This window comes from Harpia harpyja, chromosome 13 (assembly GCF_026419915.1).
Source record: "Harpia harpyja isolate bHarHar1 chromosome 13, bHarHar1 primary haplotype, whole genome shotgun sequence".
In the NCBI taxonomy this organism is placed as follows: domain Eukaryota; kingdom Metazoa; phylum Chordata; class Aves; order Accipitriformes; family Accipitridae; genus Harpia; species Harpia harpyja.
Genome location: NC_068952.1, coordinates 6157183 through 6175163, shown reverse-complemented (window position 1 = coordinate 6175163; position 17981 = coordinate 6157183). Strand labels below are relative to the sequence as shown.

The 17981-nt window shown below is 52.1% G+C and overlaps 1 protein-coding gene across 1 annotated transcript in view; it reads right to left on the bottom strand.

Annotated features, from left to right (window-relative positions):
• Positions 1-17981, bottom strand: part of ITPKB (inositol-trisphosphate 3-kinase B) — a 69685-nt gene continuing 51704 nt past the window's right edge. Inside the window, exons 3-8 of the mRNA XM_052805322.1 lie at positions 14483-14582; positions 13636-13849; positions 10278-10482; positions 4781-4882; positions 3172-3243; positions 1-436 (exon numbers count right to left, since the gene is read on the bottom strand). Of these exons, the coding sequence (XP_052661282.1) occupies positions 221-436; positions 3172-3243; positions 4781-4882; positions 10278-10482; positions 13636-13849; positions 14483-14582 (909 nt within the window). The 3' untranslated portion in view covers positions 1-220. The remainder of the gene's footprint in view (positions 437-3171; positions 3244-4780; positions 4883-10277; positions 10483-13635; positions 13850-14482; positions 14583-17981) is intronic.

Sequence of the window (17981 nt, the reverse complement as noted above, 5' to 3'; positions counted from 1 at the left end):
TTTCAAGTTCAGCTTTTGTTCTGGCAGGTTAGCTCTCTATTTACATGGAGAGGAAAAAAAAGACCAAGACAACCTAAAAAAACCACAACAAAAACACATTAAATAGGGAGAGTATAGCTTTCAAATGGGAAGGGTGAGGGCTGGAAAGTGTCTTGTAGTGCAGTTCAGAAGAGTCAGTCGGGGGCAGGTTGGGGGTAGTGGCAGAGTCGGACATGCGGCTTTAATGCAAGTCTTCGCTCTGGGACAACTCTGTCAGGATCTGAATGAGGTTGTCCAGCCCCCAGAGGTAGCCGTCCTCTCTGTTCCCTTCCACCCAGGGCACGTTGTGCTGGAGAACTTGTCCCTCCGGCAGTGGGGTGGTTTTCCCAAAGTCAATCATCCAGACTTTGGCCTGTTCCTTCTTGTCGTGAATGAAGAGGAGGGAGCTCCCGATCACCTGCAGAGAGGAGAGAGACCAGTTAGTGGTGCTCCTAATTGCTCATTCTAGACAGCTCTGGGGCTTTCAGACACCTTATCTCAGGCTGCATTTGCAAGAGATGATGCTGAGATTTTGCATGAGCAAAAGCAAGCTCTGTGTGCTGCTGGCTGTTTGCACATGCAAATCTGGTATTCAGACAAGCTGATTTACTCACACAAATCCCAGCTCTTGGCAGAAGGAGAGGATCAGAAAAACATGAGCGTGAAAGATAGAGATGTCATTTTGGAAACTGAGTCAAAGTCCTTGGGGAAGGAATAAGATTAATTGTCTCAGCCTTCAGATGGGGATTTTTTCCAAGGCCGGTTCTTTGTGACTGGCTCGTGCTCTTCACACTCACCAGCCCTGAAGACATCACCACAGTGATGGGTAACACTCCATGTACAAGTTAACTTGCAATGTGCTGTCTGCTACCTGTAACACCGTCCAATTGCACCCAGATTCCCCCTAGAATATCCTCCTGGCTTTCACAGCGCTCTGGGGATGCAAGTTACAGAGGTACATGTGCATGAATTTCCTGTTCCATGAGTTCACTTGGCTGCATCTGCTTTGAAGGGCTCTTTCATATCCTGATCGCCCTTTGGGAAAATCCTGCAGCAAGTATTTGCCTGGGCAAGCCTGGGGAAGCCCATGGCTGCATTTGAAAAGGTGACGCACATCACCTCTGACAGGAGAAGTCTCAAGGCCTGTCACAGAGGGACAAGACCCCAGGACCCCAATGCTCACCACCCACAGAGCGGAGAGATGCTCAGCAGGTGGGTACCTCCAGCTCAGCCCCTGGCCCATCCCGGCACGCAGTCCCAGCCAGGCTGCTTCCCACCAGCAGCTCCACTGTGGCTTCCCAGTGCTTGGGGAACATGTATCAGTGTCAGGCCATTCACCATTGTGCTCTTCTGCTGAATCTGCTCCTCCAGTCAGAAGATTTTAGCAGGCAGTACTACAGAAAAGCACCAACAGGCATGCTTCAGAGCTGTCCCAAATGAAGATTGCTTTCCAAATTATGTGTGATGTGCATGAATTGGTGGATTACGAACTCGCTTGCCCTTGTATCACACATGGGGACCTCAGTGACCCAAGCACAACGGCTGTTAGCAGACAGGACACAGCATGCTGAGAGCCAGGAGTGCCCCATAAGCTGTGCAGATACATGGAGGAGCACAGCTCTAGGGGCACCCAGCTGGTGTCAGCCCTCCAAAACAGCAGCACTAAACGTTACTGGGGACTCCCATGCCTGTGCTATCAGCAGGGTTTAGTTTGAGGTTTGCCTTTAGACGAGGGTTTTGAATGGGAAGCATGTACTGTTTGCAAAAGCTATTATGAATTTACATTTTTGAGGAGACTTCCTCCTCCAGCACATTGGGAAAACATCCAAGGTCCAGAGATATGTATTATTTTCCAGAAATGCTTATCTTTAGCTCTTCTCCTTCTAAGCTCTTATAGCCCTTTCTTGGCCAGGACAGAGCATTTTAACCTTAAGGAAAAGCCTTTTGCTGACATTCTTTGCTCGTCTGTCCTGCGTCACCAAATTCTCCTGCAGCTCCTCAGAGGAGCCCTGCCCAGTGAGGGCCCCGTGGAGGGACACGCAGAGCTTGGCAGAGCTCCTGCTGTGCTTCGTCTCGAAGTGGGACGGAAAGTCAAAGCTGCTGCTTTTTAATTTTTTAAGGAATGGAAACTCCTTTCAAAACCTCCTTGAAAGGCTGTTTTGTTTCTGTGTTTTCAAGCAAAACCCTGGCACTTGGTTTCAGGGAGCATTTTGTTTCCCGTGTTGAACTGACCTGAAACCCTCAGTTTTGACATTTCCCTTCCAATTGCCTTACAGGCGCTGCTGTCAGGAGGCACGGCCCCGTGTGCCTCCGGCTCCCGGCAGGACCCTCCGCGTGCAGCTGGAGCTGAGGTGGCTCACGCGGCTCCGGCTGAGGGACAGTGGGATCTCGGAGCTGTGGCTCCTGCTCCCTGTGAGTCGAGGGTTCCTGTGAGGTTCTTTTACCCGTAGACAACACATGCCAAGGACACGCGCTCTCATGTTTTGTTAAGTAGATGCAATAGCAAATACTTTTTGCCAATGCTAAATCAATAAAATGATTTAATTAAATTATGGAGCATTCCAATTCCTGTTGAAACGGCCAAAAAATTTAGTGCTTCCTCTGTTTTCCCACCAGAACTGAATTTTCACTGCAGAAAATGTTGACTTTGTGGACACCCATTTCTGGAGGAAAGTCTTTCCAAGGTCCTTACCGTAGTGCCCCAACCAGCTCAGCAAAGGCAGTTTTGGATATCTGCAATTTATGGCTATGTTGAAGACTTGTTTGATCACATGGAGCAACTGGCAGCCAAATGATACCTGATGCACATTCATACAGGCATTTCTCTCCAGAAAACCCCTCTACTTTTACAGTAAGGATTTTTCCCAGTCATATAAACCCATAAGCAGCCCAAATTCCTCCTAGATCACTTTTAATCTGTATGAACATTGGTTTTCAGTAGGTTTGAGCCCATGTCAGGTACATGAACATTATATCAGTCATCAGCTGTATTTCCATGTAAGTACTAGATAAACAGGGGTAGGAAAATATGGATATAAGAATAAATTCAAAATTGTAGAAATTTACAGCCTCTGGCTTCGACTTCTCTCCTTGGACAAGCTGTGATTAAACCATTTGCATTTCCAAGCAGACCTATCTAAATGTGAGTATTACCTCATGGCACTTGAAGAACGGGGACGTCTCCAGGGTAGCGCGGATACCCTTCAACCGGTTAAGGTAACTGTTCTGGAATTACAAAAAAACCAGAAAACCCAAGATGTCAGCACTGCAGGAAGCCTACATAAAAACTGCCGCATGGGGCAGACAGGAAAGTCATCCCTCCCAGCATCATTTCCATGATACCATGTTTGCGTGGAGAGATGCCAGGGGCGTCCCTCAGCTGCTCTGCACTCCGCATCCTCCCACAGACCTGTCCACTGGGAGGGGTGTCCCCTCTTTTTTGGGATCCACTTATCCTTTTGGCCTCTACAGCATCCTGTGAGCTCCTGTGGCTTCCACAACTTCATGAGAGCATTTGCTTTTGCTGAACCAGTGCTTTCTGCAGACTTTCCCCACTGCATACATGGCACTTCCGAGGAGGGAACAGCTAATTCAGCAGCTGCTGCTGTGCATGCACAGCCAGGCTGCTTTTTTCTCTCACCTGCACTCTTTTTATCACTCAGTCAGTCAAGCATCATGAGACAACTTCTGTAACTCTGTATCAGCACTTCTGCAAAGTTGGTACCATAGGTGGAAGGGCTTTCACACTAGTCAGCACGCAGGTCAAGACCCACATGCCTGTTCCAGCATCCCTGCAAATTGCTGGAAGGAACTAAATGTTCTCAGGGGGGCCCTTTGATAATTTCATTCTGAGGTTTAGATAGAAAGACTAAGCACAGGAACATGCACAGCAGGTATCTGGGCACTATAGTACACCTAAATTTTCACACTTGGACTGTGTGGGGAGATGTGGGGGTCACTGTATTGCAATGGTTTGGCCAAGAAGCCCCATCCAAAGCCAGGGCATGATGGTGCGAGTGTGCTCCAAGCTCTTTGGGGATGAAATGCAGCCAGGCAACTTCATTTTCAGATCCAGCAATGACCCCTGGGTAACTCTTGTCAAAGCGAACGTGCCAGTTTGAAGGAGGCAGTGACAAGGGCCACTCCAGCTGGACCCTTGCGTTTGTAGGCTTCACATAGTACAGCTTAAAATGGGACTGCTTTGTCAAATAGGATATTTGACACGGTGTAAATTGTTTACAGTAACATCTCATTTTCCTGTCACCATTTCCTAAGTTCCTCTATGTTGCCAGTGGCTTGCCCATGCGAAGGGCACCTGGTGCAGGCAGGGGGATGCCTTGGCCACCCGTCCTGTAAGACTGAGTGTGGGGCAGCCCACTGTGCCAGGGTGGAAGCCCCCACTGCTCGTGCCATCACATACTGGGGTAAAGAGCGGACCCGGAGGCTGCCATCAGCCCCAGGGACAAGGGGGCTGAGCATGGTTGTGCCTCTGCAGCAAGTTTTGGGGCCAACCCTTGAGCATCCTTAGCAGACTTGGACCTGGCCTGAGAAGTGCTGCTGCAGCAAACGTGTCCCCTCCCAGCCCTCTGCTGCTCTCCTCTCACCCCTGTACCAGGATGGCATTTCTCTCTGCCATTTTTCCTGCTTTTTTGAGAGAGATTGCTCAGGCTGCAGCCCCTCAGGGCAGGGAGCTGATGAGCCAAGGGAAGCCCCCCACAGGAGGAGCCCTCTCCCGGCAGCCCCCCCAGCATCCCCCACTCACCAAAATGTTGCGGTTTCCTCTGGTGAACTCCCTGAAGGCCTCCGTGACTTGTTCCTTTGTCCGTGTCTTCTTGAAGTCCCGGTTCACAGTGCCGTCCTCTTTCTTGAAAAGAAGGGATAGCGGTAAGCAGGATAGGGATGGAGCCAGGGCAAGGATGGGTGTTTCAGCAGCCAAGCATGTCCCCGAGTAGGATGCGACCAGCTTTTTTTGGCAGCTGAAGGACCTGTCTATGGAGGATGGGTGAGAAGAGGTAGCAGCTCTCTGCCTTGCACATCCCAAACCATCCCACAGCTCCACTGCTTTGCCCCCTAATGCAATCGGCAAGTCTCCACTACCACGTAGTTGCTGAGGTCACCAGCAATGTGGACGAGCTACCTCTGATGGACCAGACGCTCAATGCCCACCGGTGGCTGGAGACCACCTGTTCCTGGCCACACCGTACCCGAATGGCTTCTCATCACTGCTGTGGCGGATCACAGGCACTGACACCAGTCTCGGGCTGCACCCCTGCTTCAGGAGGAAAGCAGAGCACGACCACGGCAGGACACGACTGAGTGTGGACAGAGACATCTCGGAAGCAGGCTCAAAAACCCCTCCGCACAAAGTCCTCCACAAACCACTGAAACAAGGAGATGAAGGCAAGGAGCGAGGCCCACAGCTGTCTTGCCTCTCTAGTCCTTTGATAGCCCATGGATTGCAAACCCTCAAAAGCAGCAGCCTGGCACCAAGACGCAGCGAGCAGCCTTGTGCTCTCCTCCGCCTCTTCCCCAGAGGCACGTCCGTGCTTGGCCCACGGCAGAGATGGCGTGGCTTTGTCTGCCGTGGGGATGGCACACAGCCCTGACCAAGAGGCTCCCGGCTGAACCCCTGGGCAGCTTTGTAGGTCACTCGCCATTTCCCCACTACTGCTGGGGCTCTGATTTTCAGATCAGCACATTTCATTGTCCAGAGCAGCTGTGGGTCGGGCCGGCAGTGCTCGCTTCCTGGATACAGGGGCTATTTTAAACCACACATGCTCATGCTCACAGCTCCGCTTGCAGAGCTCCATCTCACCGCTCTGGACAGCTCGTTTGCATACAATAGAGTGAAGGGACAGAGGCCAAAAAGACATCCTGTGGGCTGGGGAAGATGAAGTAAGGATGAAGAAGCAGAGCAGAGGCTGGGGAAGGAAGAGAGCACAATGAAATCACCTGCCCCAGAGACTTACGCACCCTGGCAGGACTTTGAGACCCATCCAGGTAAATGCCCTGGGATGGGGCCACGTGCATCCCCCTGGAAGAGGGCTGGCCGTGGGCACAGTGGCCAGTCCAGCCTGGGGAAAGGCCAGGCGCCCAGGCTGCAGAGAGCTGGGCAAGGCAAGCCCAGCACCAACCCCACACCTGATATGCCGTTTGGGATGAATCACACAGCACACTTCCAACTTCCAGCTTGCGTTTTGTGCAAGTGTTAACAAAGGCGATAATGAAAGCAATGAAATGATAGTGAAAGGTCTTAGTCTCCAGGAAAAACTTTGTTTGCACGAGGTGCAACCAATGCACCCAGCTTCAAACCACCCTGGACCCAGCCTGACCACTACACTGCCACAGGGCATAAAAGCAAGGCTAATGGCTGCCAGAGCACGCATCGGCAGGGGCCAGGGACGACCTTCTCGCTGGAGACCTCCCTGCTGTAGCACCCATCCTGCCGATGGACTGAACAGAGCCAGGGTCTCTGCTTTCAGCTGTGTCTCATGAGGCAGCAGCAGCACAAGCAGGAGGCCTCGCCAAGGGTGCTCTTGTGGCACGTGCGGAATATATAGGGGAAGGGTGCTACGCCGCTATACGTCCATCACGTGAGCCCTGACGTAGCAGTTCAGAAATCAGCCCACCCTCTCCCCAGAGGACAATAGATATCAATTTGGAGAAGTGCCACAGCACTAATTTCACATGTAAAGAGCAGAACTTTCCACAAAGCATCCAAGAAAGGAGATGGACTTCTAAGTGCTCCTAAAAATAAATGAAAACCACAGATGGCCTTTCAGATAAGGCAATCTAGGCTTCAGGAAAGCCAAACAGCCTATCTGTAGTGCTGCTCCCATCATTACACGCCTCCCGCAGTTTCCTTGCCCAGCCAGACGCTCCTGCCATGGGGCTGACAACTGCCATGACATTTACAGGTGTCCAAGCCCCAAGGGGGCTGGCTTCCACGCAGCAGAAATGTGAGGGGGGCTGATAAGGGCTATCATAACCTCCACCCCACCAGTGATTCCAGTTTGCACTGGCGTCACTGGGGCAGGGTTCGGGTCAGCCAGCTCTCCCTCCGGCATTGTGTCCGGCCTCAGATGGGGCTTGTGAGCTGCCCATCTTGGGAAAGTCAGGTGAAGGCTTTCAGGCCTTGCTCTGGGACCTCGCAAACATCCCAGCCCTGTGGAATATCATCCCACCATGGCCTTGCTGCAGGCAATGGTGAGTGACTCTCAGACCAGAGCAGGAGCTCAGGAGTGACGCTTCTTGCGATGAGCTCCAGTAAGCTTCAACGGGGTCACCAGGGATCACTTGTATTACTTTTAGCATGGTAATTTTATTAATAGCTACTGTTTCTAGCAGTTTCAAGCTACTCCAGAAAGTTAGATCACTGTCATTATCTCCTGTTGCAGAGGAAAATTTCCATTTTAAAGAGGAAGAACTGGATCCTCGAGGCCACCTGGGAAAGCAAGTGCTCAGCCAGGAAAGGGTCCCCATCCTCATTCCCAACCCTGAGCTGCCTGTTCACCTCACCTGCCTGCGCTGTCCCAAAGGCTACCGCTGCTCCTCTCCTTCCCCTGTGCCCCCTTCCAGCCCACACGCCCAGGGCCAAATCCTGCCCTTCCCTTGCACGGCAAGGTGCTCTCCTGTATCAGCCTCCAGCCATGAGCAAGGGGCAGGGCAGATTCACCCCTGCTCTTCCCAGGTAAGCATCTGCAGCAGAAAAGAAACCATGGGGGGACTTGTCATTAGATAGCATTTTCCTGAATTTTCCTCTGAGGGCTCAGTAGCAGCTCAAAGCACCGAAGGCGCTTCCCCTAACGCGGAGACTTGACCTCAGAAATAGGGCAAATACAGGGATATGGCACAGCACGACCAGCTCTACAGCCTTGCTGGAAAAAAAGCCAGCCGGGAACCCAGCGTGAACTGTTAATGCTTTAGCTTAGGGGAAAATAATGCAGAAGCGGAGGGATTTAAGGAGAATTATAGTAATTAGAGCCTTGATTGAATTAGTCAGCCCTTAGCAGCAGCAGCAGCAGGATTACTCCTGAAGGCCAGCACTTCTCAACATTTTTCAATTAAAGGGCTGCCTCACCTCTGAAAAAAATCCACAGCTCACATTGCGCAGCAGGTCACTTACGGTCGGCTAAACCAGGGGCAACTCTCACCACTCCTTTATGGCTTTTATTTCCCTCCACAGTGTTTTTTGGCCTGTGTGGGAATATGATTTGGTTTTTTTGTTTGTTTTTTTTTTTTTTTAACATTTTTCATTTCAAGTGGTTCAATATGACCTGCTTTTGCCATAAAGCCCCCTAAAGGTCCCCAGATCACAGGCTGAGAAGCACTGCTGGAGGCCAAGGATATATCATGTCAGACTATAAATAGGCAGATATTCCTGATTATAGCAAGAAAGCAGGGAGAAGAAACAGTGCATGGGAGCTTTGGTCCCAACTGGCCCACTCCTTTTTTTATATAGCCTCAGGTTTATAATAAGCACCAGCAAAACAACAGCAATGGGAACTAGGCAAAGGGTTGTCCCAAGCCAGAGCAGCTCACAGCGTGCTTGCGGGTGCCCATGGCAGAAAAGGTTCTTTGGGAGAGCTGGGGAGATCAGGGAAGAGCTGCATGAGCAGGCAAGTGCCCTGACCCAATGTAGGGCACCACAGAAAGCTGCTGTGGGGGAGCATGACCAGCAGCATCCCAGGCAGGGGCACGGGAGCCTTGCATTGCTTGCCAGAAAACCCTTGAAGGGGTTCAGCCCGAGGGCTCCTCCTTGGGTTTCTGAGAGTGGTTGAGTTAGAGATAAATGCACTGTCCTCTGCTGCCCATGAAACAGTTCAATGAAGAAGGTGCCCTCCTCCCTACGTGCAACATGCTCTGCTGGGCTTCCCACAGCCCAGGGACTTTGTCCTGCACAGTGGGACAGGCAAGTCCCTTCCCACCGGAGGTTTGGTATGTGGGTAATCAGAAGTAGCGGCTCTGAGTGACCCACTCCTGATGATCACCTTTTAAACCCGTGGTCTAACATCTGCATTTGTTTGCTGTTTGACTGGCAAGGTGAAGGGGAACACTACCAGGAAAGTCTACAAAATCTGATGTAAAGGCTTTTTCAGGGAATGGCTTCATTTGTTTTAATTCTATCATTTTGACACCACTATCTCCAATCAGGAGAGGAGAGGTGCAGGAGTTTAAGGCCACAGAGACCCAGACGGGCATTCTGGGAGAATCCTGCCCAACTCAGAGAGGAGAAAAATGATCTGTGATCAAGAGAAAGAAACTCCTCCAACCAAGATACATGTAGAAATCGAGCCATCATTTCTGCTAAGAGTGAGCAGCTGCCCTGAGCTACCGCCTGGGCCCCCAGCAGTGCGCCAAGCCTGAATTACTGCAGGCATGACTTGACTGAGCTCCCCTCAGCTGCCAAGCCAACACCATGTCCAGGCACGCGATGAAATGCTTAGCTCAAGTGCCATATTACCCTTAATTCATGTTGGCTGGCTATCAAAAGGCATATGCCATTGCTAATGTTCATGCAAGTCTTCTATCACTAATACAACTGCTCTGCGGCTACAGACCTAACTCTGTTCAAGTGCTATCCCAGACATCTCTCTCACCACAAAGTCTGCTTGCCAGGAGAAAAACTCCTGGACTGGCTCATCTCATGGGGACTCAAGAGCATCCCAGCAGGTATCTCCAGAAATGTGAGCATTAGCTCTGAGCAAGCACAGTTAACAGGTTACACACGCATGCAGGTGCCAGCAGAAAGTACTGCTGCTTGTGTTCGCCCCATTCATAGTGCTCTGTTGCTGAATTTTTCCACACAGGGATGTAAATACAGTCTCCTCACCAACTGCAGCTAACCTCACAGCTCCAAACACGGATCAGCACACGTTCAAGCTGGGATTTGGATTAATGGCTCAGCCTAGCGGCACAGCAGTATCAAAAGCAAACAACTAATTTGAGTCTTCAAGTTAGAGAATGGCACTTTGCATTTCATAGTCAGGGAAATCAACCAAGCAGATGATTTAACGAGATTATGGCTAAAACTGTCCTCTTGCATTGATGCCCTGAGCTCAGCTGTGCTCTCAGAAGAGCAACACTGCCCTGAGCCAGGTGCCTGACAAGGGTGGTTTGGCTGCAGGGACCAGGGATGTCCTGATGCGACACGGTCTCGCCAACAGTCTGCTGTGTGTGTGCCTCTGAGGGAGTGAGTTTGGTTACCAAACACTCCCAGCAGCAGTTCCCCCTGCTCTGCACGCCTGGAGCAGCCTCACCTTTATCCCCTCAATCCTGAAGCCCAGCGTGGCGGTTGAGCTGATGGTCTCCCTCCACTGCATGTAGCGGGGCTTGGTTACTGCCCGCAGCACGTTCTCCTCCTCAGTGGGAGCATCAGGGTCCACCTCGATCATCTTCTGGTACATGTCCTTCCTCAGGCTTGGCTTCTTCCGGGCCTTTATCAGCTCCTCCTCCAAGTATGTCCTGCAAGGAGTGAGGGCAGGGGACATTAGCAGGGCCACAGTGCTACCACACAAGGTGCCATATACCCACAGACAGCCCTTACCCCAAAATGAGGCCTGCCCATGATATCTGATCCCTACGGAGTAGAGCAGCATAGGAAATGATGGAGCAAGCCTCATTGCAGGTGAATTGATCCTGAGTTAATTAGCACCCCATCATCAACACCTGATAGCTTTTCAGTTCATTAAGGAACCACAACCAGTTTGGCAATAACAAGGGAGGTTATTTCTTGCAGGTCCTTATGGTGTTGTTGCTGCCACCACTCCTTAGTCCTGGGCGGGGGGTCCTGTTTCCCAATGTTCAGCAAACCTGAGCAGTGACTTAGCGGCTCTGATAAACTAAACATGGCTTTCAAGATGTGCCCAGGAAACTGCCCACTTGCTCTGGGACCCGGCTGAGTTGAAGGCAAGAGGGAGACTGCTGCGTACCAGCCTTCATTGTTAGCTGCTGCTCCCTCCGAGGTTTGGCCGATGTGGGCGGCTGCTGCTCCCTCCTGCCCTTCTGCAGAGCTGGGCATGGCTAGTGGGAGGTGTAGAGCAGTTTGGATTTGGGGGAAGGAGGAGGGCAGCTGCTGCTCCTGTGCCTCTCCTGTGCTTTCCCATCACCTCACCCTGTGCACCATGAGAGCTGCGCCTTGCAGGCTGCTAAACAGGGTGTTTTCACACAGGACTGTTTTGCTGCTGGTGATTTTGCCCAGTATAGGCCTGTTTTAAGTGGACTATCTAGCTAAAGTTTCCTGTACAGGATGGAGCAGAGGGAGTGATGCAGCCTTGGCCAGGTGCTTACTGTCCCCCCAGGACCACGCGGTGCAGCCAGGGTGGGGGAATGGGGGAAGGAGGATGGAGGGTGCAGAGGAAAGTGCAAAGACCTTGGTTTTATGCATCCTTCAGAGGAGCACCACTCTGTGCCAGAGCACACCGGTGGAGAACTTCTGCACTCTGGCATGCAGAAAACCATCATCCACAAAATAATACTTCCTGCAGTGGTAGTAAACCACTATGTAACTCCTCTTGTGGCTCCCAAACCTGCCCCAGCTCAGCCCAGCAAGTGCCCAGGCTCTCTCCAAGCAACTTGCCAAGCCAGGTGAGATGTCCCAGCAAAACCACACAGGAATGACCCTATCTGTCACCTCCTTCCCCCCAAATCCAAACTGCTCTACACCTCCCATTAGCCATGACCAGCTCTGCAGAGGGGCTGTGTCCTCTCCCCGTGTCCCTCGTGCCAAAATCCCAGCACTGAGCATGCAGTTCACTGCCAGAACCAAGCAAAACACACGGGGAGGATGCTAGGCAGACTGCGTGGAACGGTCTTCCTGTGTTTCCCACAGGTTTAGCAAGGCAGACTGGTGTCTTTTCTCTGGGCAGGCATATGATCACTGAGCAGACACCCCCAGAGCATCAGCCCCTTTGAAAAACACTGCAGATAAAAGCAATGAAAGGCTTTAGCTGAGATCACCAAACCCATGATTTTTGGGCAGACAGAATAAAATAGCATAAAGCAGTGGCATGCTCAGAAGTGCTGCTCAGAAAGCTAGATTTCCTTTTGATGAGAATGACAGATCGTCTGTGTTTGCAGTTTGGTCCCCCCACATCGCTCCAGGCTTGAACCATTACCAGGGCTTAAGAAAGACAAAGTTTTGTTTAGGGGTGACTGCAGGAGGCTGCCGCATCCCAAAGCCAGGTTGGCAGGAAAAAACCGAACCTGTATCTGCCTGGCAGCAAGCTGCTGGCTCAGAGGACAGGTTTAATAGCCTTGAGGTTTAGTTCATCTGCCAGAGCCTCTACTGCCCGGCCATGGGGATGCCCCACTCCCCAACATTAGCCCAAGTCACCCTCCCTCACCAGCTCCTCCCACAGCACCATCTTATTTAACGATGATGATGCCCAACACATTTGCTCCCTTGCCTGCTCTGCCTGGCTTAGCTCCAAAAACCCAGTTGCACAAATCACCCAACCTGTGATTTGTGCGCAGGAGGCTTTCCTCCTCCCAGAGGCAGCCGCAGGAGCACCCGGGCAGCATGACCAGCAGGTCTTCTGGTGGCTGTCATCTCTGGGTCCAGAGTGGGTCCCATCTCTGTCCCACGGCAGCACGCTGTGTGTCCGCCAGGGCCACGTGGCCGCGCCGGGGCCCCCTGCCCTTCTCTCCACCCCTCCGGTGGAAAGTATTCCTCGCCTCTTCCCTGCCGACAGCCCGACACGCCAGTTCGAGTTTCACATCGGGAGTTCAGGAGGGGAAAAAAAAGATTCCTCCCTCCCACAGAAACCATCAGCTTTTCCAGCAGCGCAAGCATCTCCACTGCGTCTGGGCTGCACCTTAGCCAGCGAGGGGGGTCTCAACACACCCTGACACCAGCCTGCAGCAGACCCAGGGCCGAGCGGTGGCCCGAGGCTGCTCCAAAACTGGCAGCTGCCTGGGGTCACCAGCCCTGCTCCCATTCGCGCCCGGACACCCTCTCAGCTGTGGAGTCGCTAGCTCAAAAACTGCTGCTGGCCAAGTGGCTGCAGCCTGGGATCTTGGCATATCTGTAGATGGTTCTTGAGGAGGACACGGGTAATGTTGCTCATCTGTTAGGAAACATTTCAAGAGCTTTGCATGAAAGGCACTTAACTACTTAGCACACACATTTTATCCCTCAAGTGTGCATGGAAGCAAAGAGTGAGCAGAGGGAAAGTTTCTCACTCACCGAAGCTGTGCCATTCAAGTGCCTTTATATTTCACTTCTCTGGCACCCTGGGCAGGATCTCCCACACCTCTTGCTCCCTGCCCCTTGGCTGTGTCCAGCTGCAGCAGTGAGAGGCAGGTTGCCATCCTCCTAAAAGCTACTGTGCCATTCTAGTGTACCCAAACCCAAATAGAGTGCTGTCCCCTCCACTGCACCAAACCACTTTCCCAGCACACGCAACAGTCAACAAGCAGAGTAGGAAAGAGCCTAGTGTGTCCTTCCTGTACCCAGGCTTCCCCATGGTGCTCTCCTCACACTGTTGGCTTAGCTTCTCCTGAAGACAGGTGAACCTGGTGTTCTCACTTGTGTGTTTCGGAGGGTTTTACCCAGGAAATGCATTTGCTTTGAGTATCCCATCATAAAACTCAAACAACGTCCCCAAAGTCACTCACCTGACCCCCATTTTGCAGTCCATAACACAGGGGGAGTCAAATTCAGCCAGCAGATCTTCCATCTGGTTGTATCGCTCCCCGTCTTTCACAACGTCGCCGTGGTAGGCAGGAACATAGGGCTTCAGGACATCGTTCATCAGGCGGTCCAGGCAGCGCTGCTCCGATTCACAGTGCTTCTTCAGTATCCTGCCGTTGGCTGCTGCCTTGAAACTACCTGAGGGTGACAAGGGACAACGTGGCACTTGTTTTGGATGGGGGATGATGCTGTGCCTTCCCAAAACAAGAAGGGCAGCCCAACACCTTGGAAGCATCTCCGTTTATACCTGCATCTGAAAGAGTCCCTGCAGGCTGGGACTTGCAAGCTCAGGCTGCCAGATTCACATGTAGTGTCAGAGGTTTATGACCAGCAATGTCACACCTTAAACAGGGCAGAGACCTGCTTTGCAGCACCCAATACATTTGCTTCACAGCCTCTGTGTACTTCATGGTAAGCTCACACCTTTGACTCTAGGCTCATGAGTGGGGCATCTTTGTGCTGGGCAGCATCACCTGCTTTGCTGTGGATCAGCAAGAGGGCTTGGGTCTCACCCAAAGGACTCAGCTTTCTGCTGCTTGAGAAAAAAGTGGCAGTAATACCGCTGGCCCTGGGACACTGAAAGCACAGAGCACTGCACCTTCACGTCACCCTGCCTAGCATTTAGGTAAGTCACTCTCCTGGGCTAGAGATGTAGGAGCTGAAATCTGTGACATCCATGCAGCAGTCAGAAGCAATTCTGGCCAACAAAGCCCATTAACCTGAGATAACAAAGAGCCTTTCCACCACTCTGCCCCTCCCCATGCTCCGTACCTGCATGTCCCGCTAGCTGGATCCATGGGTACTTCTTCTTGAAAGACATCACAAATGGGGACCAGTGCACCATATTCTTGATCTTCCGCCATGATTTGCTCTAAGGGAGAAAAATATCATGAAGGTGAATGCAATGTTTTAAGCTTTTACTGTCCGTAAAGTCACTTCAGGCAGCACGCAGCTGTTTTGGACAGGCGAGGAGGCACTGGAGCCAGCGCAGGATGGAAGCAAACAGAGAATCTGCTCTTGTCCCATTGCCCTGTGCCAAGCCAGAGCTGCTGGGCTTTGACTCTACATTCAAAAATCACGAGTAACTTCACTAAAGTGGATGGCGTTACAGTGTTGTTCCAGTTGGCTGCTTCTGCTGCAGAGGGCTCAGCCATCCGCATTACCTTCTCTCCGCTCCCTGCATCCCTCTGCAGAAGCAGCAGGGACATTAACCCATCCTTGGATACCGCATTAGATCATGGCAGATGGAGCAGGGAAGGGAGCCCAGGATTTCTACCTGGCCACAAAACTCAACTCCAGCTCCCACAGGGAATAAGAGACGCTCACACAAGTGCGCATAGGCTCACTGCCTGGCTTTTGTTCCCCACTGAAAGGCAGCTGCTTTGTCCATTAAGCTGGCAACCCGCATGCGGCTGATCCGCCTGCTTTGGCCCATCCGTAACTACATTTTAGAGAACAATTCCCTTCTGACATGTGTTTCTCGCCAGATAGATCGCACAAAACTATTTACATGACTGTAATGAGGGTTGTCGGACATATGAAAGCCTCTTTCGAAGGCTCTTTCCTGAGACAGTTTTTCCCTGGATTGTGCTGGGGAACATGCCGCCGTTAAAAGGCAGGGGGATGACTTCTTATCTCGGCCCCAGAAGGCGATGGCGCAAACAAATCAGGCGAACAATATACAACGGCGACAATGGAAAAATGCCTCCTTGCAGGAGCTGGGACAAACAGACTGCATAGTCCTGGCTGCTCCGAGCTACTGGGTTCAGCCGGAAGCCCACAGATAAATTATCCTCATTTGCTCTGCTCTGAAGGCATGGGAGGGAGCCTTCCAGAAAGCCCAAGTAATCTCTTCCTCGTGTTTGGAGAACCAGCCCTTGTTCCAGTAACGCTTACAGACAGGCGGGGAAGAGCCAGCAGCCCCGACTTGCAGTTTGGATACTTGTCCGGGGTGAACTCACAGCACAGGAATCTGTGCTGGGAACTGCTGACATGTTTAAATGGCGAGGAAGAAGCCAGACAAAGATGTTAGTGTCTAAAGCGTGGAAATTACATCGGGTTACCCCTGCGCTGTGCACCAGCCCTGCTGGGGAGCGTGGAGATGCAGGGGCTGCCCACGCTGTGGAGACCAGGGGTGGGAGAGGGGAAGAAGAAATGTCCTTCCCCACCTCCCAGCCCGGGAGGAACAGGGTGGCCTTTCTCTGGATGACTGCCCGTGGCCGGGAGCGTCCCGGCGCGCCCTGGCACTGGTACAGCAGTGCAGGAGTTTGGCAAGCAGCTGCCCAAGCGCGGGGTGACACCGGGCATCCCCTTCGCCCAGGCTCCTCTGCGCCGCGGATTTGCTCTGCCGCCCGGCTTGCTTGCTTTGGCAGGGGGGTCGGGCAGTTCCCTACCTGACATGAGGATGAATGTTTTTATTTCCAAACAGAGTGCCAGAACTTGTGCACTTTAGCTGTTCTTTGTTCTCCTTTTGGCAGAGAGCGGGAGGGAAGTGTGTGGGGGGGTGTCCCCTCCTTTTGTTTTTAAAATAGTAACATCAAGTCCTGGCTGATGTCATGAAAAAAAGGGGAAAGAAAGTCTCCGAGGGAGTTTGGACTCCAGAGGAGTGCGACCCACCTCCTCTAAAACAAGGAGAAGGAGTCCTCCCCCACTTTCAGCACAGCATCATAAGTCACTCAGTCCCAGGAAACACGCCAAGGCAACGCGCCTTCCCAAGCCAAGATTTTATTTTTCAGTGGTTAGAGCTTTATAGCTAAAACCTTGAGGTACTTCAAAGCACAGGCAGAATGAAAGCAAGCGGCCCCTGAAGCAGGGCAAGCCACCCCAGCTTCCCCCTCCCGGGGCTTTCCCAGGAGCAATGTGCTCTGCTCCGGCACTGCTCCCAGCACAGGGTAATGGCCCTGAGTCCCCCGGAGACACAAAACACCACAACAACCTTTCTGCTGAGCTCAACAAGACAGAAAGCCAGGCACTGAGCACACCCGCATAAAGAACAGGTAGCACATCCCCATCCCTTTACACCAGAGGGAAATGTTTTCATCCAGGCACAACCAGGTTTCAGGTGGCCAGGCATTTCCAACCCAGATTTTAAGGACTTGTTTTATGGAGAGGCTTGAGGCAGCTTCATCCATCTCAAGTCACTCCCAGCTTGCTGGAAATAGACTGTGAGGAAAGCTGTCGCTGCCGCAGGGGTCACCGGCAATTCTGCTTCATGCAGCCTCTTCCCCCTGGCTTCACGGGGGCAACCATGTGGGCACTTGCAGGAGAGAGGAGGGACTGTCCCCTTTGCAATTCCTTCAGGAGTCGTCGGATTTTTGTTTTAAGCCTGAGCTCCCTCCCAGTGTTATGAGGGAAAGTTTGCTTCATCAAAAGGAAGCTGTCCCATGCCCTCAGCCCATCGCATGTTACTGACCAGTATGCACATCTCATTTTGCAGAGCAGCCTGCTGGGTCCAATTTTTTGGGGGGTTGTACATATCTATAAAAAATGTCTGGTTGCTCTGTCGTGGGAGTGCTCAAAAGGCAGTGAGTTTTGCAAGGAGCAGCTCCCCTAGTAAATCAGCAGCTGCACGACTTCATCTGCCTGCTCTCTGGGGCTGCCGACCTGCTGCAGAGGAGAGACAGAGGCTAGACCATGGAGGAGCAACACTGGCCAATGCCCCCAGCAATCCTGCCACCCCCTTATGCCTGAAGATAACAGAATTCTCCCCAGGCAGAATGTCATCCTTTGTACTTTCCCTACAGCTTCAAGAGAGATGTTATGTGCCTGTGAACCATCGGCAGGGTCCTTCACAGCCACTGGGGATGGCTGAGAGCTTCCAGCAAGAGGTCTGCGTTTATTCAAACACCGGCATGAGTTCAGACATCTCAAAGCTGACGGCTTGGGAACCCGGTCATGCCAACCCCCATGTCAAGCTCCTGCAACTGGGCATGGAAAATCACAGCCATGAGGCTCACACCACTCCAGTTTGACTCCACGGCCACATGCAGGAAACAGCCCCTCTGCGCTCGGCGGGCTGCTGCCTCCACTGTTAATACACAAAAGGAGTATTAAAGCTATTTACAGTAAAGAAATCTTCTTTAACCCAGCCTATCGGGAACCATAAGGGCATCTCCTCCAGGCTCTTCTGTAACTTTTGGTTTATATTTCAAGGAATTATTTGTGCGTAGGTCCAGGAGCACAGGTGCAGCTGTGTGTACACGGAAGAGTTACCTGCGATAACTCCCTGGACTCAGACTAAAGGATTTTTCACCATACTGGAAAAAATAGC